This window comes from Onychostoma macrolepis, chromosome 20, assembly GCF_012432095.1.
Source record: "Onychostoma macrolepis isolate SWU-2019 chromosome 20, ASM1243209v1, whole genome shotgun sequence".
Lineage (NCBI taxonomy): Eukaryota > Metazoa > Chordata > Actinopteri > Cypriniformes > Cyprinidae > Onychostoma > Onychostoma macrolepis.
This window is the reverse complement of record NC_081174.1, coordinates 20,472,208-20,499,977: the sequence shown is the minus strand read 5'-3', so window position 1 is coordinate 20,499,977 and position 27,770 is coordinate 20,472,208. Positions and strand designations below refer to the sequence as shown.

The window sequence follows — 27,770 nt, the reverse complement described above, 5'->3', positions numbered from 1 at the left end:
TCAAATAATACCATTTTAAATATCAATTTATACCAATTTGATCATTTTGATGTATTATTTACTACATTTTTAAAACATTTTGTTTCAATGTTTATTTGTCCAATTCATTTGAAATATCTATTTTTAAAACAAAGACATTTAAAACAATTATTAAAACAAATACATACAGTTTTAAACTGCTATTTATGCATTGGTGAACTGTTGGCACAACAGCCATGTTGCTCTGCAAAACAAGACTAGATGTCTGAAGTTTGGGAGGTGTTAGAACATTCTACATTCTCACAAGTGCAGAAAAGACTTTATTAGAAAAGTTTAAGAATGGCCTTGAACATGGTGCAACTTTTGTATGTACGTTCTGGTTTGCACTGAGTTGTGTCTGTCTGCACAAGAGCAGAAATACAGGAAATACAAACAGCGATATATTTAGTGACAACCATATACAGAACTACAAATACAGTTAGAGTGTTCATAATGCTTTATTCTGACTCTTTCATAATGCTCTATATTAACCTCACAAACAGACACGCAACGCAGAGCCTGTCGTCAGTCACGAGAGTTCACAACACTGAAGCCTATCTGAAGAAATAAAGCAAACCAACCATAAAATCATATGCATAAAATCATTATTTGTTAAATACACAGTCATATTATAGCACCAACATGAATGGTCCGTGTTGTAGTCCTTTTTCCATTAAAACTCTTTTGTGAGCTGACAAATTTCAACAGCCTTACATGGGACTATCATCAAGAGCAGCATCCATAAATGTACACTTACATTTTTCATTATATAAAAAATGACAAGGAATGACATGGTGCGGAGGCAAACGCAAACCTGACATATGCACACACAAAATGATCCAGAGCTGAACTGAAGAAAAGATTACCCCTAAAAGCCCACTCATATTCCTGTCACAAACATTGACAATATCTAGCCAGGAACATCAGAGCCAGTCAATGTCAGCAGAATATTTGTGTGAGGTCATAAACGGCACTAAAAATGATTAAAGATTTTATGAAAGTGGCAAGGCTTCCTACATGAAGTAGGATTTAGTTAAGTGCAGCCATAGAACGGAGTGCTTAGAAACATATTTAAAAGCTCAGTGCTGCTATTACTCAGTTAAAGGGCTTTTAAAACTAAAAAGATATTCCCACTGTTTGAGTACATGACTGAAAGAAAATAAAACTGCTTTTAAAGCTAATACAAGAGTTTGAGCATCACACATGGGAACATAATTCATTTCTATAATGTTGGGCCTCTGTGTTAAAAACATCACATGATTTTGGGATTTAATTCTTCCAACTGTTTATGAAAAAATGAATACTCTACTTTTCAAATCAGTATAGATTTACTGACCTCTTGGCACCAGATTTAAGAGCTCACTGATTATTTCACTTTATTTCTTACTGGTGCCTACATTTTTCATTGAGAAAGCTATTCCCCAACAACTGATGCTACATGAAAAGGAAAAAAACAACAACTCAAAAGCCTCCCTGTTTCAAAATTCTAAACAATGATTCTGTACAGATGCTCAGTTTAGCATAGCAGTCGCTTTAAGAGGCAGATTATACAACAATGAAGTCTAGCACAGCAAAACTGATTCCATGTTAAAGCTGGATGTGTTCATCGATGATTGGATCTAAACTGTACTTAATTCGCTCTTTAACTTAAGAAATGGTAGATTTCATCTGTGATTATCACATAAATTATCGTATTTACACATGATTGCGGATACAGAAAAGTTGTACACTTCGGTGTAATCCATTTTTGGATACGTATGACATCATCAAGGCGGACTTAAAGGGATAGTTCACCTAAAAATGGCAAATCTGTCATCATTTACTCACCATCACGTCATTCATAGACTTTCCTGTGGAACAGAACTGAATTTCACTGGAAGTCTTGGAACGACATGAGGGTTAATAAACGATGACAAAAAGTTCATTTTGCATGAACGATCTCTTAAATTCGCCTGTCTGAAAAGCAATACAGTGATTCTGAATGCCATTTTTGCTCAATAAAAAAATACTAATAAGAAGAATTATTACCTGAAAAGGAGACTTAAATGACTCTTTCACACATTTCCTTGGTGTTTGACAGCAACATATGGTCAGAGAAGCACTTTAGATTCTGTTCACATATACACTGTACGTTTATGAAAGAAAATTCATGTCTAACCCACATCAAAGTCAACATGTTACATTTAAAAAATAGGCTGAAACATGTCGTGCATTTTGTTGCAACACTACAGTAAAGTTCAATTTGTTTACATTTGTTAATTAATTAGGTATGTAAACTAACATTTTTACATCATTTATTAATCTGGGCTAATGGTAATTTATAAATATGCTATTGTGCATTGTTAATTTATATTTGTTTATAACGGTATTATTAATTCATGCAACTTCAAATATAAAAAAAAAGTGTAAACTACCGTTGAAAAGTTGCACTTGAAGAGTGGGTAGATTTTGAAATGTTTTTGAAAGTCTCATGCTGAGCAAGGCTGCATTTATCTGATCAAAAATACAGTGAAAACAGTCATATTGTGAAATATTATTAGAATTTAAAATTTATTCCTGTGATGTCAAAGCTGAATTTTCAGCATCATTACTCATTTTCAGTGTCACGTGATCCTTCAAAAGTAATTTTAGTTTGATGATTAAGATTTCTTATCAATGCTGAAAAAGTTGTGCTACTAGTATTTTTGTGGAAACCATGTCTTTACTGTTAGTTTTGATCAGTTAAATGCATCCTTGCTGAAAAAAATTATTTACTTTCTTACTAAACCCAAACAGTAGTATATGTAGAAATAATCATTAACCTAGATTAATAAATGCTGTAAAAGTATAGTTCATTGTTAGTTCATGATACCCAATGCATTGAATGAACTGAACATTATTGTAAAGTGCTTCGCATTTTCTAAGAAAATCATAAGCTGACATTTGTGTAGAATCAGAGCAAATTGAAAAGAGTAAAAAACAAGAAATTTTGAGACTAATGAGACCTCTCAGTGAATTTGGTCCACAGTAAGAAATGTACTGTACCAGTATAGTTGTTTTAATTAACTTGACTTGCTGGTTGAGAGACAGCACCTGGTATGCATTACTATGTTTGTAATGCACCATTTTTAACTGCCTAGTAGTGTATCCTGTTTAGTTCTGATTTAGGCTGCCAAGGAGGCTTTCCAAAGATGGTGTGAATGGTCCATTGCTGAGTCGAGTTGCATTTGTGCCTGTTATTTGCTGGTTGCAAAGTGGAAGTGTTCATAGTTGTACCCTGCCAAAACTGTGTGCGTACTGTATCTGTTCAGTCAAAAGCACAATGCTGAATTCTGTTTGTAACAGATCTCCCAGGTTAGCGGCCTTTGAAGTAGCTCTCCAAAAAAAAAAAAAAAAGCTGAATGGTTCCTGGTAACAATGGTAGTAAATGTCACAGAACTGCAGTGACTCCACTTCACCAGCAGGTGGCTGAAGTTCACAGGGATTTAGACAGAGTCCATGGCTCTGAATAAATTGGAGCTCATTTGTCTGTGACTTAATATGTTTGTTATGACGCCCATTTGAAAAAGCATGATTTACACTTAGAACTCATCTGCACAACTCTCGCTTGAAGACAGATAACTCAAATCCCAGAAATCAGCTGAGATGACTTGCTATTTGATTCAAGCAGTGTTCAGTATCAAGTAGTCAATAAAACGCTTGTACACTTAAAATTAGAACAAGGAAATGTTCTGGTCAGTAAAATGTCCCAATATACAGGCAGACGAACCACGCAAGTAAAAAAAATTGTCTGGTACTTGTCCTTAAATGACCAGAGTGTGGGGGGTGGGGAGAGGGGACAAAATCGTCCTGTACTACAACAAATGAGAGCGCCAGTAAATACTGAGTGAATCCATCTGTGTGTGTTTGTAGGGTGCAGAGACAGGTCAGAACTTGTTCTGTTTTAGCTTGTCGATGTGGTAGCAGAGCTTGAGAGCTGGGCCCAGTTTGAGTCCCAGGTACTTCATGATCATGTCACTCTTCAGGAGAAGAAGAGCATCCCCATCAATCTCCTGAAAAAGTAATCACAATGTGCACAACAGAATGCTTACTGTACACATGAAATAATGTTTTACAATACTGCTAGTGAAGATGTCATAAAAATCTGGTCCAAAATGACAATGATTTGAACAAATACTGTGATAATAGAAACTACATTATGTGAGTGGTGCAGAGTGGAAGCAGAGCTTAAAAACAAAATAGTAAAGAACTTTGCTGTGAAGCAGTAATGGTACAAATATTAACTAGATAAGCAAAATTTGAATGTTGCATCTGATCTGAGTTTGGTGGTCAAGGCTTGAAAGCTCTAGGACAATTTACTCTGTTGAGCCAACATACTTATAATAATATTTATAATCCAACTTAAATAATAATCATCTCCCCCTCTATTTCTTCACTTGTAGCAAACATGTGGCGAGATACATAAATGTGAAGCTAAAGTGAACCTGCAGCGCTTTCCAATTACAATTTACACATAACCACCATACTCAGAGCACCTACTGAGATGGACTCATTTCCACATTTAATTAAATCACAGGCTTTTGCACTTTAATAATGCACACGATTCCAATTTCAATTCGGCTAAGTGTGCAGCCCTGGATGGAAGAGTAAATTCAATTTCATTAGATAGTGTTAAATTGTGCTTTTCTTTTGTTCTAATCTAAATAAGCTATGTGCAAAAAAGTTTCATGTAACATTCAGCTCAGGTGGTTATTTTAACAATTATGTGAACTTGAATTGCTTCTGAAAGCGTGAGTTGTGAAAACACACAGTTGATCATATCCAGGGTTTTCTAACTCGAAACTGAACTAGTGTTACCCACATAGGGATTTCTTATCTGACGAAATGTTCAACACATGGTGTTTGTTTGCCACTAGTAAATAAATGTGTCAATCAAACTCACATGCTTTCTGAAGAGATCCACGTGAGGGCCCAATGCTTGAGGGTCTGCATCCTTGATAAACCACACCACCTCATCCACACTCCACCTGGAGGGATCCTTGCTGGGTGGGGGCTTTGCCTCCCCTCCCTCTGGGGATGGACTGTAGGCTAGATAAAGAGAAATCAGGTTCAGAGATGGCAAGGATTTTATTCTTGGTTGCCATCAAATTTTGGGCAAATTCATGTCCAAGCTGTGAGGGTAAAAATACTGAGAGATGTTGTTAATCAGTATACTATACCAGTGGTTTCCAACCTTATTGAACCCAAGGCCCTCCATTGTCCACAACAGAAGACCCCATGCCTCAATTCAGTTAGTTTGAAGGTTTTTTTTGTTTGTTTTTTTAAATGTATCACTCAATTTCTACCTAATAAAATATTTTAGAGCTTGGCATAATTATAAATTTTCTGCTCTTGAAATCCACTGGTACAGTGTGTATATAGGGCCCTATGAAATCCGTTTTATTTTTTTCCCACATTCCGTTTATGTGTTTTCCAAATTACATTTTTTCTGTTTTAATTTTTCTAGACTCTGTTTTAATGGTTAAATACAATTTTATTAATCAAAAAACATGTCTAATTAATTGAAATCATGAAACTCACACAATTTAACAGCAATTTATTGAACGTTTAACAGATATTAAATTTTTAAAGCCCTATGAAATAGGTTTAATTTGTTTCTGAAGTTTAGCTTTATTTTACCAAATACTGTTTTCCATTAATTTTCTGTATTCCATTTTAATTGTTCATAAAGTTTTGATAATCAAAAGCATCTCTAAATAATTGATTTTATTTTTTCCCCCAGAAATACTGTGTTGTGTAGTTACATTTTTCTGGTATATAAATTCTGGTAAATAATTTTTTTTGTAAATATTACTTAAAAATAATGTTTTAATAGTTTTGTTTGTAGTAAAAGTACTATCATTACATGAAGTAATATATTTCTGTCACAGTTTAAACCGAACTTTTATTTTGATGGGTTGTTGTGAAGACCTTTAAGTTTCTCTGTTTATCTGATACGATGATAGTTTTTTCTCAGAAGAAATGCTCATGAAGTTCATGTGTTCATGTACTCATATATTGAGGCGGCAGAGTCTGAAAACACAGCGAGCATCACGCATGCTTCAGTATGTGTGTAGTAAATGAAAGTGCGCGTCTGCACCTTTCATTCACACTCTGAACATGCAGAACATGCAGGATTCATATTTAAATAGTACTTTGCAGCTTTATATTCACAGATGCTAGTCCATATCACGTTTTGATAAGTGTACTGACCTAATTTAGATTTATTCATCCAAAATTTGGCAAATTCCATGACATTCTGCGTTATACAGTAAATTCCATTTATGACTGGATTCCGCGTCGCAGAAATCATTTAGTTTTCAGTGTTTTGATTCTTTCTTGATGTCTTCTCACATATAGTGAGCATCTTCTCATCTAAAAACATAGTTTTAAAGTAGTGCGGAAACACTATTGCTGCCTCTGTGAATAAGTGGACATTTCCTCTCTTACCACTTCTGTTTCCTTCCTGGAATGTGCTGGGACTGGCTGCCTGCCTGCACACGCCTCCAGAGTAGGCAGTGCCAGAACGAAAACCATACGCAGGTTTACTCGCTGTGTACGGTGAGGACATCGCACCATAGGCAGAGTCGCTGTCAACCGAATAGCGCTTGGGGTCCATTGAATCGCCATGGTAATCGTCCACCATTGAGTCTGCTGCACAAAAAGAAATGCAATTTAGGGAAATAATGCATGCAAAGGCTTCATTTGGCTCAAGCTAATTATTGCTTTCTTGAGTGCAGATTGTCCTGCATGGTTTAGTCCAAACCAAATTATATACATGCATGCAAAATGAATCCTAAGAAAACACATCTTTCTATGTCTTTCATCACTCAAAAGCAAACATACAGAATGACTAGTGTAGTCTGATTCACAAAAAAGCGAAGCTTTCAATGAAATCGCATAAATGCACAGTTATGAGTTTAAAACAGTCTAACAAATTTTTCACCAAATAAACTCACTGAATATTTTGTCATGTCGGACACAGAATGTTTGTAGACTTAAGGTTTTAAAACCATTAAATATCATTAATAACAGGTTTTTCAATAAATATATAAAATCAATTAAAGAAAGAATTACTATATATATATATAAACAAAATAGTATTGTTATGTAGTTGTAGTATTTTTTAAATGTAGTTTATGTAGGTCAAATTATGGGGTAGACAGTGGTTTCTGCCACAGCAAACACAGCTGTCTGCAGGAAACACTGATATACATACAGTGTATATAGGCACCTTCGAGAGTAGGTTTTCCTCTCTTAACCACGTTAACCATTGACATGGGACTGAGTCATGACAGAACCTTTGCCTGTGTAGCTGTGTGGCAAGATTCAGTGTTATACTGAAGTTAATGGTCTAATCTCTAGAGCTCCAAAACCACATTCAGGCAGGAATGAGAGAGAGAAAGAGAGAGAGAGAGGGAGAGAGAGGGAGAGAGATGGAGCCAACAGAATTTAAACACTCAAACCACAGGCCACTCACAGAGGCACTCAACCTTTCACTGCCACTTAAAAAGCTCAGCTTGCACTAAAGGCCTCCTCTGCATTTTCAGAAGGGCAAATTTGACAGCAACAGAAAAGAGTGCAGATGCAACCAAATTGCCAAATTACAAAACATCCAAAACCAAAAAACAGTCTAATATATAAAACCTAAGTTATGCTGTGTCGATTGTATTGGGGAAAATGTAAATACAGCTCTATTAAAGGGCAGAAGAAGGGTATGAAAGAGTAGAAGAACAGAGGTCACGTAAAAGCTTGATGAGCACGCACTTGACTTGGGCTGTCCGTCTGAGTGCTTTTCAGCGTGGAATGAAGAAGAGGAGGAGGGAGACGATGAAGGGGCGATGGGCTGGTCACTGAAGAGGTTCTCACACAACAGGCTTCGGCACAACTTCTTGAGGAAGCGTAGGACGTAGCCCACGCTGTTGACCACTGGCAAACTCAACAAATGCTGCTTACCATCAAAGGTGGCTGAGGAAGAGAAACAAAGAGTGTTTAAATTCAAGTAAATTGCACATTGTTGAAAATTGTCTTAATAATACTTATACAGCAAGACTTTATTTCACAGAGTCTGCGTTATACGTATACGTAGACATTACATACAGTTTTACATCAGAGTGGCCGATGCAAATGCAAATATCTTTTAATATATGTAACATTTTAAATACATACTATAGTTGTTTAAATTCATTTGAAATACTGAAAGTTTGTTACATTTCAAACTTAATTTAAAATACAAATACATTTATAAATACATTTATTTATTTACTCTAAAGCATGAAAACAGAAATTGTGCATTATCAATTAATATAGATGATGGTAATATTATCTGATAATCATAGTTATTATTGATGATAACCTCAAAATGGCTAAATACTGATAGATTAATCTGCTCTGGACAATATACCTATCAAATCACATAATTAAAACTGTACAAATTGTTTTTGAAATAAACCTCTTACGCTCACCAAGGCTGAATTTATTTGATAAAAATATAGTAAAAAAAAAAAAAAAATTAAAATGCAAACAACATATTTTAATAAATTTTAAAATGTAATTTTCTATTACTCCAGACTTCAGTGTCACATGATCATTTAGAAATCATTCTAATATGCTGATTTTATGCTCAAGAAACATTTCTTAATATTATCAGTTAATATCACTAAATGTTGTTGAAATGTCTGAAACTCTTGTGCCGATTAATATTTTTGTAGAAACTGGGATACATTTTTTTTTTTTCAGGATTTTTTGATGAAAAGAAAGTTCAAATGAACAGCATTTGTTTGAAATAGAAATCTTTTGTAACATAAAAAGTCTTTACCATTACTTTCGATCAATTTAATGCATCCTTGCAGAATAAAAGCATTAATTTCCTTTTTTTATCTTACCAGCCTCAAGCTTTTGAGCAGTGCATATAAAGGATGAACATCAGAATGCAGAATGATAATCAGAATGGAGGCACACATTTGTGTTGGCATGCAAATTAACCTGAGATCTTTTCTCCCCGTAGCCCTCAGTAAGCAGGGTGAAGACGGCTTTCTGCTGAAACGCACTGTCAATGCAGCCCTGTACTGCCTGCTGCAGCACCACAGAGGGCCTGGCAGGACCCAGGTGATCGGGCAGCTGCAGCACCTTCTGCCTGTCCAGGATAGGACCCGTGTTCACATGCTTATTCACGTAGATACACACTGTAATAAGATGGAGAGATTTTAGAGATGGAGAAAAAGAGAGAGATGAACAGAAAGATATTTCTTATAGTAACTGTGTAGAATTAGCAATATCTGCATTTATGATGGAATAAGCATGATATAAAACTGCTGTAATGGCATATCTTTTTATCAGTACACATTCAAGCCGTTGTCTGATTACCTTAGAGAAAAAAAAGCAAAGTTAAACACCACAGTTAATTGCAATGCTGTGCAGGGTAATTAGCTTTGATCTTGCTTTTGAGAGTTTTGAAAATGATTTTATTTGGTTAGCTGGTGACATATCCTTAAGTGTTTGTGTAACTGTAGCAATAAGTCACTTTAAAAGCACAGCAAATGAATAGCACAAATAACATGTCACCACAATAATCCAAAATGAATTCATGACCTATAAAGACAATGCCCACATGTAATTGTGCAACACGCATACACTGAAAGATTGGCACACAGTGCATGTCTGAGATTTTACTTTTAAATCCTTTGGCTCAAATATTTGTCAAGGAATCTTCAAATATTTGAGACCACTTTTATAGATCGTTTCCAGAGGTCAGGAAAGGAGAACTGCATTTCATATATAAGAAGATATCACGTCCTTATCATGGGACCCAAGAGACAAGCAATAAAAGAAAGGGTGGGAGGCAAAGGAGGAAAGACATGACAATAAAATCTCGGCTCATGTGACAGCTTAGGTTTCACAGTGTTTTATCCTGTGTATTTAAATAGTTGTTTACCTGAAAAAGGAATAATTCAACAAAATTAAACCTGAATTGAAAGTGTAATTAAAATACTAAATTCACACACTTAAAAATACAAAGCATAATACAAATAAATCTTGCTGCACTTCTTGAGGTAATGTCTTTAAACTATATCACATACTGTAAATCATGCCTAAAAATCATCTGTGGTTTTATGAGCCAACCGCAGGCAATACATTTTTGATTACCCAAAATAAAACCAACCCCCCTCAATAGGAACCATTTCCATGTATTCATTTATCTCAAGTGACTTACAAACGAGGAAAAATACAAGCGTGAGCGAGTCATCTTAACAAAAAACAATAGATTTTGTATGCATTACCACAGAAACAAAAAGAGAGCCAGAAAAAGAGAGAAAGCAGCCTGTGTAGGAATCCACCAATCACTTGCCCCCCTCCCAAATCCTCCCACACAATCTGTCCCCACTGACTTCCCTCGCTCGTCTGCAGCATGCGAATGCTTTAATCTGACAGATTGCCATGCTGAGGGATTTCCTCCGTCGTCTGTCATCTAGAAGCGCCATGACCAGGAGTCAGACACACACACACAAACACTCCCTGTGCCGCCCATGGGCTAAAATAATCGCAAAAAAATAGCCTGTGCGTGTGTTTAAGAATGTGTAACAGGATAAAGTCAATGAACATTGAGTGTGGGAGGACTGATATGACACACAAAGCCTTAAAATAGATAACTGATAGCAAGATTACTGACATGCCAGACATGTAGACCTACAGACACTGAAAATGTTGCACACTCAGGAAAGGCAATATAATTTAACATTCACAAGCAAACACATTTTCAAGCTCAAAAGCTATTAACAATGACCTCAGGTCATCAAGGTCATGACCTCCACCAGCAGCCGCAACAAGTCCCACAGATTACACACATACTGGAACACAGGTTTGTGAGCATTGAGATGTTTTGTCAAATTTCTGTCTTCAAAGAATTAAAGGCAATATGCTGATGTCAAACATATGAAAGCATCAGCATGAATCTGGACAAAATGAACATGGTAAAGGGACTAAAAGAGAGCGTGACTCTTCCGCTGTACAAAGAATTAAAGTCTAGAAACCTGGTGGGCAGACAAAAGCCTCTTGTTCGGCAACTGCTCCCTACAGCAAAGGGATTAAGCTCTGAGAACTCAGGATTGAGTTTAGCCGTACCGTCACATCTTCTCATGTTTAAAGTAGACCTCATGGAGAACCAGACAGGTGCATTGAGATGCAGCCTCCACTCATTGAAAGGCAGAATTTAAACCACACGTGCTATAGTTAGGATGTGAATTCATTCTCAGCTAATTTTTTAAAAATATTCCACTAAAAAAAACAATGTAGCAGAACAGAATTGATCTCTCCACTGTAATAAAGAGATAAATTGGATGATAATGCCTCCCAGGCAAGAGCAGTCAGGTCCCTCAATAATGTCCCTTGAGACTCTCACACCCATTAACCTTTAAAATAAGAGATGTAACTACTCTTTTCTCTCTGTTCCCTCTCCTTCTAGTGATGGATGTTATTGCCAATTGGATGGGCAGTCCGTGCAGACCACTGGGTCCTGACCTCAAAGATTGAGTGTGTCTGTGCCGTATGAAATCATTACTGGCTACATTCACACAGACTGAGTTTGGACTGACAGATCAATGTATTGAAGTCTTATCACAACTGGCACAACAATATTTGAATGCTTAATATTTAGGTGCATGGATCAGCAGCTGAAGTGGACTATATAATTAATCAAAGATACATGACCATTCACAACTATTGGGTGCATACTTTAAAAAAAAAGAAAAAAGAAGAATGCATTAAATAAATAATAAAATGTCAGAAGTTGCATTGTTACAAAAATTTCTAATTCAAATAAATACTGCTCTTTTGAACTTTTCCAAAAATCCTTCAAAAATGTTTTTCACAAAAAATATTCAGCAGAAAAACTGTTTTCAACATCGATAATAAGAAATATTTCTTGAGCATCAACTGAGAATGAATGATTTCCGGAAGGGTCGTGTGACACTGAAAGCTTTGCCTCAGGAATAAATTACATTTTAAATTAGAAATCAGTTATTTAAATTGTAATATTTCACAATATTGCTGTTTTTACAGTTTTCAATAAAAATTTTAGCTTTCATAAGTATAAGAGACCTCTTTCAAAAATATTTAACTTTTTACAAAACTTATTGTAAAAAACTTTCTGTAAGATTAGATTAGGTCAGAGAATTAATACAAATTAAACAAAAGAGGCAACACATTCTCATAGTTTAACTGTAATAGATATTGTTGCCCTAAATAACAGATAAGAAAAAATATCTGGGCTGGTCATGATATGATGCGATGTGCCCCCCACCCCCCCAGACACACATACCATCTTGATAAAATAACAGTTATCATAACTCCAATATATGGGTAGAGTTACAGTCCCCACTGGCCACAAAAAAGAGAATGAGATGGCACTGAGTCATAATGTGACTCCTCTGAGGACAGTGATTCCTCTAATGCTCACATTTTATTATTCCCTTAATAGTAAGAGCAGGTTACTAGTTTCTGGGATTGGCACAGCAACACTGCAAATAGTAAAACTGGCAGTCTGCAGAAGTTTGTGTGCTTTGGTTACCTGTGAGGACCTGTGGGGTGGCTGAGTGGGGGATAGTAGCAGCATCCTGGGGGATTGAACTCATGTCTGGCTCCGGGGTGCTGCTGGGAGGAGAGATGGCTAGGGGTGTCATCAAGCGAGACTTCAGCTATTAAAAAAAACACACACATCATATTTGTTATTATTATTATTAATAATAATATTTAGATATTTATAAAACATAAATATAACATGCATATTATAATATAAGATTTTTATTATAATAAAAAATATCCCAGTCCATATTTAATATATATATTATTGTTGTTATTACTACAGTGATATACATCTATACTTCTTTAAAGGCAGTAAAATATTATTATTATTAATTTTAAAACATGTCTATTATCCTAATCATACAAATAATACTGCAAGGCCCAGATATCTAGATATTAATGTTTCCTTTTTAAAAATTACATGCTATATTAAAATGAGCAGGAACAATGTCTCTATTTGTCTCTATTTAGTGAGTCACACTCCATCACAATGAAATCACAAAATAAAAAGCAGCCAAATACCACCGTTTCTGTTATACATCAAGTAGCAAATTTGCTTGGTTTATTTAAAAGTTTTTGAACCCGGGATGACTCGCATCAAAAGAAAGATATATGAGACTGGACCAGATCTTGCCTAGGGCACCAAATTTTGGGGTTCCCCATGTCCAAAATCCCTATTTAACCCTTTTTACACAGAATGTGTTAACAATTTCCTGATAGACAGGAAATAACCCAATTAAAAATCATCGTAAATCGTAAAATGACGTAAAATATGTGTTTTGGAAGATTAACTCTCCCTAACACTGCTATAAAAAGCAATAACCATCAGGTTTAGGTTAAGCAAGAATATATTTGCACTGTGTCTACTGCAAATCTTCTAACATGCACACACATTGTGGTAGCGTGTTGCTCTTTAAATCAGCAGCAGCGACATTATGAGGCTTGTGCTCAGGCACACGGCTAAAAATAACTCAGCAGCAGCAGACTGCAGATACATCAGTCAAAGAACAACCACCCTATCACCTCCTTCTCTTGTACAGTCAACATCAGATGGGCCTACCTACAAAGCATTACTCTGTTCCTCTAGCTAAAGCATCATAAGTGTTACACACGCACCATTATGCACTCAAATGCACCACTTGATGACATTTATGCATTTGGTAGACACGTTTGAACAGTGAAAAGGCCTTATCTTTGTGGCCTATGCATGCATGCGCGTATTTAAACAGACACACAAACACTTTGATATTTGCTGACCTTAAAGCCAGGCTTCCTCCCTCTCTTCTTAGGCACTTTAATGGGTGGGAGGGATTCTGGGTAGCGACTCTGATATTCCGGGTGCCTCTTTAGGGGTGGGCGACCCCTCTTGCGACCTGGAACTTTTCCACTTGGGGGCGGGAGGAAGGAGGGGCTAATGGCCCCAGGTGATTGCATCTCTACACCCCCTGATTGAACTGATGCAGTAGCAGGAATACTCATCAGACCTGAGAGAGAAAAACACAATGTCAGAATGTTAAACTGTATTTACATTGATATTTAATTATTTTTAATACAATAGGTCACATGCTTTTCTTGATTTAAAGTAAAAAATTGTCATTCTGCATCATGTGTTGGAGATTTTACTTTACAAATACATTGAATTGTATAAGGAGTACACGTGTCTACTGTTATAAACAAAACCAAGACAAAAACCACAACTTTTTAACATCCAACCATAAATTCATCATAAAACTCTTCAACACACCACCAACCAAAACACGCATACACAGAAATATATGTAGTCAAGTATGAAATTTTGGGTTCCCACACCTTTAGACCAATGAATTTCCATGATTTTTCATTCGTCAGTCATTCGTGATTACTGGATAATTTTAGTAATCTGAAAGAAAAAAAATATATAAAAATAAACAATATAGCAATTTTAGCTGAAATTTAGAACTGAGCATAACTATAGAAATTATTAAATTAGAATAGCGTATAAGAAATGATTGACCCTGGACCACAAAACCAGTCATAAGGGTCATTTTGTTTTTAATTGAGATTTATACATCATCTGAAAGCTGAATAAATACATTGATGTATGGTTTGTTAGGATAGGATGATATTTGGCTGAGTCTGAGGAATCTGAGGGTGCAAAAAAATCTAAATATTGAGAAAAATCGCCTTTAAAGTTGTCCAAATTAAGACCATAGCAATGCATATTAAGAAATCAAAAATTAAGTTTTGATATATTTTTAAAATATCTTCATGGAACATACTTTACTTAATATCATAATGATTTTTTGCTTGAAAGAAAAATCGATCATTTTGACCCATACAATGTATTGTTGGCTATTGTTACAAATATACCCGTGATTCTTATGACTGGTTTTGTGGTCCAGGGTCCCATATTTATATATATATATTATAAGTGCTGTCAAACAATTAATCGCATCCAAAATAAAAGTTTTTGTTTACATAATATATGTGTGCATACTGTGTATATATAAACACAAACACATGCATGTATATATTTAAGAACAATATGTTATGTTATATAATAAATATTTATGTTATATAAAACATAAGAATATGAATATATAAATGTATAAACGTAAATATTTTCAAAATATATACTATATGTGTGTGTATATTTATATATATATATATATAATAAATATGCACAGTACACATACATATATAATGTAAACAAAAACTTTTATTTTGGATGCGATTAATCACGATTAATCATTTGACAGCACTACTGTGTATATATATATATATATATATATATATATATATATATATATATATATATATATATATATATATATATATATATATATATATATATATTGCAGCTGATAAAATAGTTTAAAACTGAACTTCACTACAGAAGAAGATATTATCTATTGAACTTTCAATTATACTTTGCATTTTATTATTAGGATTTTCATTTCCATGTTTTTTCCAGGGGCTAGAAATCAGTTTTAAGACTCCCTGATATTTCCAGGTTTTCTATGACCGTGGGAACCCTGGAATTTCCCTTTCCCTTAATTCACAGAAAACAAACATCAAACCAACCAAAACCAAAACAGTTTGAATTCAAATAACAGTCAATGTTTTAACATATTTATTCTGAGAGTTCAACTCAAACACATGACCACAGCTCAAACACTGCAACCTGTAGTGCAACCTGCAAACTAGCAGTTGTTCCTGGAAACATCACAGTGAAACAAACAAGATAATAGTACTTAGTACTACAGCAAATTAAAAAATAGAAACAATGCACAAAAAATATAACATACAGACCATCCATAATTACATATTACCATCATATTTACTGTGTAAATACCAGAAAAACATACTTCATAAACCCTAAACATATGAAACTGGGCTGGTATGAATTATTTGAAGAACAAAACCTTGATGGTGAAGCTGTGAGGTGGCCTACACTGTGCAGACTGTGGAAGAAACAGACACTGAGCCACATAAAAGCATCTTCACTATCCTCCGCTCTTCCAACTCTCTCTCTCTCTCTCTCTCAGTCAGTCCCCCTCCCCCAGTCCTCATTCACTCTCATCCCCTCCCCCTCCAGCTGTGGCGCCTGGCCTCAAGATCGGCCCTGACAGACGGCTTCCCCTGCTCTCCTCCTCTCTCATCCTTCCTATTTAAGTAAGTATTCCCTGGAACTCTGTTGAACTGGGACCTTTTAAGGTGGAATTTTAGGATCTAATTATTTAATTATGATATCTTGGACAAAGAAATTAGTAATGCATATTATGAATTACTTCTCATAACTACAGTTAAAATAATAACAATAATAATAATAAATTGCGATAATTATTGATCATTTTAATTATTATGCTACCTTCTAATTATTTGTATTGATTCTGTGTCTAAATACACAGAACACGCTACTTTCATATTCATTTTTAAAGGGTGGGTGATAAATATGCAATGCAATATGTGAAGTGCATTAGCTGTGCATAGTCTGTACAGACAATAGACACTTTGAAGCTCAGCTGTGATAATAAAATGACATGAATCTACTTTTCTGCTTTTCCAGATAAACATTCATGAGACTATATGACAAATAGTAAGAATACAAAAAGTTATCTGCACAAAACATCAAGTAGCACATTCCATGTGCTACATTATAAACGAAATATAAAGGAATCATCTATTTTAGTTATTATTACTTGTTTACAAGACAAATAGGGATGACCCCAATTTCAAATGATATTCATATATGCACTTTCTAAACATCAGATCATTTCCGCTCACCTGCGCTCTCTCTCTCTCTCTTTCCCATGCATCAGCCAGGCCATGCGTAATTACATTAATCTATTTCTCACGCACAATGGTTTTTCCTACAGATACAAGATTTTATCCTACTTCCAATGACAGAAAACCGGTGCCCGGCAAAACGTCCAGAAAGCAGCCTGAAAGAGAGAGCGCGCCATTAAAAATAGAGCGTCAAAAATAGAGCACCGTTCCACATGCGCGTGTTCATGTTTACGAGCAGCATTGCATTGCGCGAGCTCTTCCTTCCTTATCTCCTAATCTCACTGCGAAATCAGTGGCACGTAAACACATTTTAAATGTATGAACACTCACCGAGCTCTCAGCGCTGGAGCGGAATCGTTATCAGCAATGTCAAGAACCGCGTATCAAACTCGCTTCCCTGCCTCTGTCGCTTCACAGACCGGCCGCTTCTGAAAGCCCCGCCAGCCCTGAGAGCCACGGCGCGCTCGCGATACCACCGCGCGCTCCGCAGCCGCTACTTCGTCCCCTTTCTGTCGTCATGGCAACTAGGCGCCTAACATCCTCCCTTTGCCATAGTCATAAGCTGATGCAGAGCCTGCGGAATAATTTACACTACAGCAGCGTTTAGAGCAGCCAAGACTCCCAAAATGCTATGCCCACTGCCAAAAGCTAATGGGGCTGAATTTATGTTTAAGCTAGTTGATTTGAAAAATACTACTCATGATGTAAACAGTTTTTCTATTACACATTTTATTCGATTTCCTTTTTGGACATGTAATAATTAATATAGCCTACTGTAAATTTAATAAATAATGGATTATATTAATAAAAAAAAAAAAAAAAGTAATATAGCAATATTTAAAAAAAAATAATAATAAAAAATAATATATATATATATATATATATATTACAAATAAAAATATTCAATACGTAAATTGGAATTTCCTGATTCTCAGTGCAGGTTTAAATCTACAGGATAAACTAGAACAAATCGCCAGCCTAGTTAGACTTTAAAAATCCTCAAAAAAAAATAAAAATAAAAAACGCATAAATTACGCATGCGTTTTGTCACATTATGTGGGCATGAAACCAATTTCGAGTTCTTTCCCAGAGTTTAAATAATGTAAACAAATTCTGCAGACAACTACACCACTAAATAAATAAATAAACAAGCTTGTATAGATTACATTTATATAAGTTAAATATATATATATATATATATATATATATATATATATATATATATTTATTTTTTTTTTTTTTTTTTTTTTTTAATATAACAAAATAGAAGTAAAAATTATTGACGTATTTAACAAGACAATATGTATACTTTTGCAACAAACTGATTTTAATAGTTCAAACAGAGTGTTGTTATATAATTTAATGACACTTGAGGGGTAGTAATTAATATCTAATATTGTAAAATATTTGTTTAATTATTAAGGGAAAATAAATAAATAAATGCCTGTCCCCAGCTCTTGAAAACACTATTCTCATTTAGGTAATATTTAAATACTCTAACTGCATGTAATCACATTGTCTGAAACAATTTTTATAGAAGCTTGGAGAACAATATTTTAACTGATGTATGTAACATTAACAATATCTCTGAATAATTGAGGTATTATCGAGCTATATATACAGTAATACGCTGCCCCTCTTTTATTAAAATTCAGGTGCTTTATTGTGAGTCATAGAAGGCCCACCACCACTTTATATTTTAGTAAGTAGAATACTATCAAATCAATCACAAAGTGTTAAATGTGCACCGACACACGTCATATAGATTTAAATAACAGAAACACTGTGATTTTAATGCCACAAACAGCACAATAAAATCCAAGAAATCAACCAAATGAAAGATCACATGTCCAAAAACTAGTACAGGCCACATTAAATTGAAAGGCAAACCAGAAGAGATATTTAACTCATCTATTATCAACAACACAAACACTGAATCATCAGCCTGAATGCTTCTGAGCACAAGCCATAATAAGGCACCTTAGTTTCATCAGTTTTCACTTTGCTATAACAATAACTCATCAGTGGAAGTGCTAGTCACTTGTCTTATGGTCACTGAGAAGGTTGCTTCACTGACCATGTAGTGCATATACTACATGCATTCAACCAGACAAACTAAAGCAGACGATTTCAAAAGGTGCCTTTGGTTAAAGCCCCCAATTCTTGGTCTTATCATTGAACTAGTGGATAATCTCAACACTGCTCTGAAAGACTGAGTCCTAGCACTGTACAGAGTGAAAGAAGCTTCCTCCTTTCCTTCCGACCCCCCTCAGAAGAACGCTGGGAATGTGTAGCACTCCCTGAGTCGGTGGTGTGTGTGTGTGTGTGTGTGTGTGTTTGGAGGTGGGGGAGTCTGGCTCGTGTACCACACACACTGTCACATGCTGGCGAGTGTACAGACAATGTAGCCATATATCTGCTGACTTGCTCTGTCCAGGATAATGTTGTTAGATACACAAGCAAAAGATTAACCACTATGTAAGCTGGACAGTGAAATAAGATTCAGGAAAAGTCTTTGTATGAAAAGGTTAAGCCATTGGGCAGTGAGGCAATAAATTACATTTTGGCCCCTTCTATATCAGCACTTCACTGCTACAAGAAAACTACAAGTACTATAAAAGTACCATCACAAAGCACACACACATGTTGGGTTTCCATGTTTTATAGAGACATTCCATAGACATAATGATTTTTATACTGTACAAACTGTATTTTCTATCACTTCCCCTACCCCTAAATCTAACCCTTACACAAAACTTTCTGCTATTTTAGATTTTCAAAAAAGATTTTTCTAAATGATTTATAAGCCTGTTTCCTCATGGGGACCATAAAATGTCCCCACAAGGTCAAAATGTACTGGTATATCCTTGTGAGGGCATTTGGTCCATATAACGCAGGGAACATGAGGACCACTCATACACACACACACACACACCCACACTCTTTCACATGCCGTCTATCAAACTGACCTGTCCTTGACCTCCCACATGGATACTTGCATGTGATAAACTGCTTCCAGGTCAACTGAAGGTCGAGCCAATTGTCTTTCAAGTCTAACCACACACACACACACACACACACACACACACACACACACACACATGCACACAAACAAACAGAACTGAAAAAAAAACAGTTCAATTTCAGGATCATCATGCCATAATTTGCAGTGGAATGAAAATATATAGGCCTATATATAATAAAAATAAATGTACTGCTAAATACATAAATTATAATATTACAATATTATAAAATGTGTAAAATATAGTTAGGATGTGTACCTTTAACAACAGAGTCACATGCTTTGAAAACAACAAATGTATGATCACGTGAACACAGAAACAACAGCACCAGCAAAGTTCAAACAACAACAGACGTATACAAAATCAAATGGGTCATCAGCAAGATCAATAATCAACGTGGGTTGCTATGACAACAGCACTTGCCAATGCTGAAATAAAAGCCAGCATAGAAAGAAAGAAAGAAAGAAAGAAAGAAAGAAAGAAAGAAAGAAAGAAAGAAAGAAAGGTTATTATCTTTGGGACTTGTGAAGAATCTTGCTGGCAGAGCACTAGCTGCTATCACAGAAATCACATCCGCTCCCATGGCTGACAGACAGTGGTTTCTAGGGAGCAGCGATACTGGCCACTAAGAGGACACAAACCACAAACAAAAAGCAAACTCATGGAAACTGTGCTGGAAACCCAGCTAGCCTGACAAGTATTCACCAAACCAAAGCCTCCATACAAAACACTTATACAAGTTTTGCTTCAGGACCCAGATTTAACACTAGAACCTAGTGGTGACCTAACACAGCATCAAAACGGTTCAGAATACAAAAGCATAGAATATGACCTATCAGCTGAGAACCAGTGAAATATAAAACGACTGTCTCCCTGGACACTGCACTCTGTGAAATACATTTAGACAGCCTGACGCAGAGCTGGGTGCCATTCACCCATCCAGCTGATTGCTATATTTAATTTCTAATTATGCCTGGAATACAGAAGCCAATAAATCAAAAGTTAATTAAAGTCATGGATTCATCTTTAGTGGCAACTCAATCATCTCAAACCCATTAACACTGCAGATGAGGGACAACTACTGTGTGTGTGTGTGTGTGTATGTGTCTATGTAAATGAATGAGAAAGAGAGGAAGATGGACAAAAGCCTGAAGCATCCCACATGAAAAAATACTATAGTAAATACTATAGTGTTTTTCAACCATACTATAGTAAAGTGTATTATACTGTATATATTATAGTATTTACAACACTTTGTTAATGAATGATACAGCATACTTTAGTATTAACTATGGTGAACTGATAAACTAAAATAAATACTGTAGTATACTTCAGTTTTTACTACAGTAAACTGTAGTGTATTGTAGTAAAATACACCCTATAGTTGTAGAAAACACAGTACAGTATTGGGTAAAGTAATTTGTTTATATTACAATAGTTGTTATATTACCACAGCAACTATAGAATTACCACAACAAATTAATTCAAGTCCTTTACTATAGTATGGTTCAAAAAGACTACAGTATTTACTATAAATTACTATAGTATTTTTTCATGTGGGATGTTACATTACCTTAGATTAAAATGGCATGAGGAGACAAGTAAACAATTTTCTATCATTATTGTTACTATTTTCTGACAAGAACAGCATACAGTAATCTAAATACCTCATTGCATTCAGATTTAAAGCATAACTGGATTCAAAGCTAATTGTTTAACTAGCATTTTATAATGTTCACACACACTAATGTTAAACTACCAATTTGACATGTCGACTGGAACAAAAGCTCTAGGTGAACTAAACAGAGAACCATCATCAATTTTCTGGTTTCAAAGTCACATGCCCAGAATTGCCTGCAGCCATTGACTGGAAATTATACCTAAAACATTCCCACTGATTGCACACATGCACAAAACGTGCAATACAAATTGTGCACTCACACACGCATATCTACTAACTCAAACCAAAATAACAAAAGAAAAAAAAGCAAGCAACTCCAGCCAACGCCTAGCACAGAGGAGGGGTTTTGTGAAGAAAGAAAAAAATTATAATTTGATGTGTTACCCCTCACAAACAACGGCAAGAAGTTATTTACTTCATACATGGCACGTTGCCATAGCAACAAACAAGGGAACCCTGATACTAAAGACCATGTGATCAAAATATAAAAAATAGCACCAAAAATTAGTATATGTCTAAGACCATTATAGTGCTATATACTATTTCCCTCCAAAAAGCAAAAAACTGGAAAGAACATCTGTCTTTCTTCATACACAGCGTGAGAATAGTGACTGCAATAATTAAGAACGACACACATTAATCTCCATTAATCTTTTTGGAGCCAAGCAGTGCTGAATCCCAGGGTCCAATGTAATGAACAGAGGATCTTCTCACTCTTCTTTTCTTTCTGTCTATCTTATCCTCTCTAATACTGTTTTTTTCCTCTTGTGCCCAATTATTCTATTCTCATATCTTTGCAGGTCCTTTTCACCAGCTGGAGAGCCATCTAAATCCCTCTTAATGATGGTAAAACCCTGAGTATTATACAAACAGGTCTCTGTATGCAAAAATAGCATTTTATACACTGTCTATAGATCTGACCTTTTTCAGTCATGAACAGGAAGTGAGGAAACAACATCAAGAACGCTAATATAACTCTTAGCTTAGGGTTATGCCAATAGACGATAGTCGATAGTCGATAGTCGATTTGATGATAGTCAAAGATACCTGATGCTTTTGACGATATCAAGACAATTATTATTATTATTAGGCTAGTATTATTATCTAATTACTATTTGAGCATATGTGTTCCACTGTATTTCTCTTTACGCGTTTTTACAGTGTTGCACGTTATAATCAATCACACACGATTCCGTTGAGTTCATGCATGCAATGGCCAATCAGAGGCGTTCAGATGAGTCATCGCTGAAACACCGGTGTTTTGTTGTTGAGTGCGTGTCTCGCTGACTGAATTTCACTCTCTTGCGAATTCTCTCATCATAAACAAAAAAGTGCAGATGTGCGTGCAATGCAAGTATAAGAGACAGCTTCACTGATTATCATGGGAGAGTTTTTTAAACTGCATAAACTCGCGCTGGACTGAAGTCATTGATGATGTATCTGCTGCTTGAATAACTGAGGAATATCAAGACATCCATATGCTACTTGACTAAAAAGATATAATGTGTAGTTAACAGATTACACTAACATTAGGCTACAGTATCCTGGAGTTGGTTCACTCTCCGGCTATAAAACTAAGTAAGTAAACAATTAAATAAATTAGCATGATAATATCATGTATCGGTGATCGCATAGGTTGATGATAGGACTATGGAGCATATCGCCCAACACTATTAGCCATCCACACAAAGCTCTTAGAATTTCAAACAACACCTTGGTAATTCAGGAGCAATCAAGGGTTTTATGTTTGTGAACTGCAGTTATTATGAATCAATGTCTTACTCTGAGAACAAGTAGGAGGCGTCCTGTCTCGTATCCGACGCCCACTCTGCGCTTCCTCTCCCAGGTCAACCAGTTGCCAAAGGCCCCTCCCCCTGTCGTCACGGCGATCAAGGCGAAGGCGGAGCCTGACGCTCTGCACACCCAGGACGCTTGGTATCCAGGAGACAGTGGAATCCTCCAAATCCCTGCCACGCAGTCTCATTCCCACAGCGACTCACACATCGACCAAAACATTACACTGGGAGACACAAACACACACATATCGAGAACATTAGAGCAGTGTGCATCATACAATTCTCAGCTACACCGCTGAGGGACATATATAGTTTCTTTAAGGTACACAAGTTGTCTAACATCAGATTAGAACAAAATTCCCAATGAATGTTCAATTCCACCACTTTCTGAGTAGAAGAGTGGAAAACAAACAGACTGCAGCAACTTATTGTCATCATCAATTTTTAAAATGTATTATACTAAGACTGGGAATTTAAAGGGATCTATATTCACAAATCTTTCGAGATTTGCAATTGAAACGATACATTCTTACTATTCTAACAATTATTTTATGGATATAGTACATCCTAACTATTTTCCCCCAGAAAGTAGGTGGTCCCTGAGAAAACAAAATACGGTAAAAAAAAAATTATATTATGTCAAAATGTAAATTATTATTTTATTATGCATTTATATTTTTTTGGGGAAAAAAACACATTTTTTTTAATTATTTATTTTTTTATTTTAGCAATATTTCTCATTTTTGTTTAAAGTTACTAAACTTCTAAACAAAACAACACTACTAACCTTCAACTAAAATTAAAATGAAAACTAAAAAAAAATAATAATAATTTTATTAATTCTAATTTAAAATATGAACAAAATAATCTATCAGTGATACTAAATAATGCCAAGAAACTTTCAACATCAAGCTTCAAGAGATACATCAAGGTGGCTTGGACAGTGACCTGAATGGATGTTAACAATGGCTAGCAAAAAACTAGTAAAATTTAATAGCCATCCAGTCTATGACTGATTATTCTTTGTGTTTCTAGTTCAAATAATCCAAATAGACATACGTGTAAGGTAGGGTAACACAGCTTTATCTAAGTTACATTTGGACTTGGATAACAAATTCCAGCAGCTTTAAATACCCACCAGAATTCCAGTTTCACACATAAAAGCAAGTACAAGTAACATTTGAAGTGTAAGGGATGATTTCATTAACCCTAAATCAGGGTATTGAAGTAGTCATTGGATTAGAGTTTCTCAAGCATCTTTGTCAGCACAATAAACGATCAGACCAATGCTTCATTTGGCAAAGGAATATGTCTTGGCAGCCATTCATGACCCAATCACTGGTAGGGTTGGGTATCGTTTGGTTTTTTTTTCGATACTGGTGCCAAATCGATACTTTTAAAACGGGACCTGTGCCTAAACTGTGACTGAACCGATACTTATAAAACATTTTTTTAAAACAATAAAAAATAAATAGAAATGACCAACTAATAATTGGATTGGCCATCGGCACTAAACACATGATGTCTTTCATTCATACTGGACCCCAGAGGATGCCCACACACAAAAGATCCACATATCCAGTCACAGAAGTAGCGGAACCAGGGACAATTCTAGGATTTTCATTTTAGGGGGGCTCAGCCCCCAATGAAGGTATAATAATAAAAAATAAATAAATATTTACAAAAAAATTGATTGAAAATTTGTACAAAAAATTGTAGAAACGTTCTACATAAATTCAATTCAAACAATAAAAATTATTTTTTTAAATTAATACAAAACACACACACACACACAATGTTTCAATCTGTCAATCACTCTGATATGAAATTAAAATGAGTGCATTGACTGAGTGCTGTCTGTCACTGTCTTTAATCATTTCTATGCATAACTGTATGGTAGTTAATGCCACATGCACTGTAATATTATGTTCTATATCGAAAGCTAAATTTTCAAATGAAAATAGCAATAACATGATCGTTTTATAAAGTCATCATATGTGTTAAGGGCTTTCGCTGAAAGAAACTGCTGCTACTGCTGAAAGAAACTTTACAGTAGATTGGAAACCGATTGCTCTCCCATGACTTTTTGTAAACTGTATTTATGACAAAGAACTGCATAGATGTAGATATTATAACAATCTATCATAAACACACACCTTGTCCTCTCCTCTGCGCCACCGCAGTCTGTGGATTTGAAGAACGCGCAGAAAGATGGAGAGGAGCCGAAGTCTGCTGCCGTTTTCATTTGAAATTTAAAGGGGAAGAATCGCAAGATTTTTAGGGGGGCTGAGCAGAAATGAAGGGGTGCTAAAGCCCCCCTAAAAACGGCCTAGCGACGCCCATGAGCGGAACTCATGAAGCTCCAGGAAATCCCAATTAAGTACTTGTAATCAGAGAAAGTTACATTTTAAAATACTCGTAATCAGACTACAGTTACTTTTTTATGGATTACATGATTACATATTATTCACAAAATAGCAATAAATGATTCATAATTCATTGATTCTCCCTAATTTCTCTTTTTCATCTTTTAAACTTTCCTTTCTAAAATAGCCTACCGATTATATACATATATATAGTCCAGTTTTGTGGACATTCACACAAAGATCAGTCATCATTAGTCAGGTGGTGAAAGAATTTGACCACTGGATTTACAAAAATCATTTCAGGTTTAAGAAGGGTTTCAATATTGCGTCAACTACTGATGAACACATTCGTTTTTATTTGAATTATTACTCTGTAGGTTTTTTTAACCATGTATTATTAATTATAACTAATTAAAATGCACATATTCACCTTATTTCTTAGTTGCATGTAATGCAGGCATTCCAAACTTTTTGTCATCTAAACCTTATTCACCAAATATATTTGCTTTAAGTACCCCTGAGATTTTTAAATAAATATTTAAATAATTAAGTAACACATTTGCATGTTCACGGTTTCTTTGATGTTGATTAATGATCATATGGCATGCAGGTAAATAAAAATCTTTTTTAGTAAGTGTTTTATTTACTCCTATACTTATGAATGGGAGAAACTGCAACGCGCAATATGGAGGAATAGTCCCACCTTCTAAAAGAAAAGAGCCAAATTTCCCATAGAAACCTGACTAGACAAGCCAATGCACACACACAGTCTTAAGCATGTTATGACTCCACATGCACATTGGCTGGTCTAGCCTGAAAAATAAGCTTTTTAAACGCTATTTAGCACAATAAACAACATTCATGGGGCAATTAATTTCATATTTTTCTTGCTGATTTGACATATGTAATTTAATTGTGAGTTCAACGAGTAGTTTTTGAGATTTCAGGATTCCCCCATTCATTAAGATTGGTCTTGTATGAGCTGCCCGGAGGCGTTGCAAATATGGCTACCGAGTGAAGAGACTTTTCTCGAAAGGGAGTTTGTTTTAAAATGATTTATTTTCATTTTAATTTTTTTATGATTAATTGTCAGCTTTTCATTAAACCCACAACCCCCCTGCAGTTCCTTTACGAACTCTAGTTTGGGAAACCTTGATGTAATATAATGTTTAATGCACTTCATGTTGTAAATTACAATGAATGGAACAAGTTTTCTTACACTTTGCATTTTTTCCATCATTATGGTACAAGATAATGCTATTTAAATCGATGTGATAAACGAGTTGAATCAAAAGTAATCTAAAAGTAATCTGATTATATTACCTAAAATGTGCAATGTAACGGATTACGTTACCGACTACAATTTTTGTCATGTAATCTGGAATCAGTAACGGATTACAATTTGTAAGTAATCTGCCAGCTCTGGTCACTGAGTAAACAAGATATAAACGTTCTGAATGATAAAACACTCGACTACGACAATGTATAGTTTATCTGTGTTATTCTCTGGTATTTTCATAATAATTAAGTATATTTATAATCCATTGCTAATCGATGTAGCCTATGGAACATCAAGCTACATCAAATCACAAAAGGAAGCATTTAACTGGTGTTGTGGACTAAAAAGTTTATAATGTTCTCTTTTGTTGGACAACAGGTTTAAAAACGTGAATACGAGAATTTTAGCTTTAGGCATTTTTATTTAAGCATGTTTAGCCTAACGTTAGTTAGTTAATGGAAGGCTACCTGCTGCAGTCAGAGCAAGTGTAATTTCTGCATTCACGCGCTCCTCGGATGCTCTCATTTCCAGAGTTGTGATTTTAAGTCGGAATGTGAAAACAGCACGCTCGCGTTACTACAAAGAACTGTTGGACTTGTATTATTAGAGCTTTCGGACTTGAGTTCACGTGCATTTTCTCAGTCGGGAAATTATTTTTAACGTGCGGTGCCGGTTTTCTCAGCAAAACTAGCCCAATCGCTTTTCAGAGGGGATTCCCGGTAAAAATCGCGTTCCAGTGGG

General features: G+C 35.3%; 1 protein-coding gene across 1 annotated transcript; it reads right to left on the bottom strand.

Annotated features, from left to right (window-relative positions):
• Window positions 1–286: 286 nt before the first annotated feature.
• On the bottom strand, window positions 287–27,770 carry scml4 (Scm polycomb group protein like 4). Its single transcript, XM_058756327.1, is given in 10 exon segments — window positions 287–4,049; window positions 4,940–5,085; window positions 6,487–6,690; window positions 7,804–8,004; window positions 9,022–9,039; window positions 9,042–9,221; window positions 12,602–12,728; window positions 13,873–14,099; window positions 23,371–23,608; window positions 27,497–27,770. Coding segments are annotated over 9 exon segments (1,431 nt in total). The 5' UTR covers window positions 23,573–23,608; window positions 27,497–27,770; the 3' UTR covers window positions 287–3,923.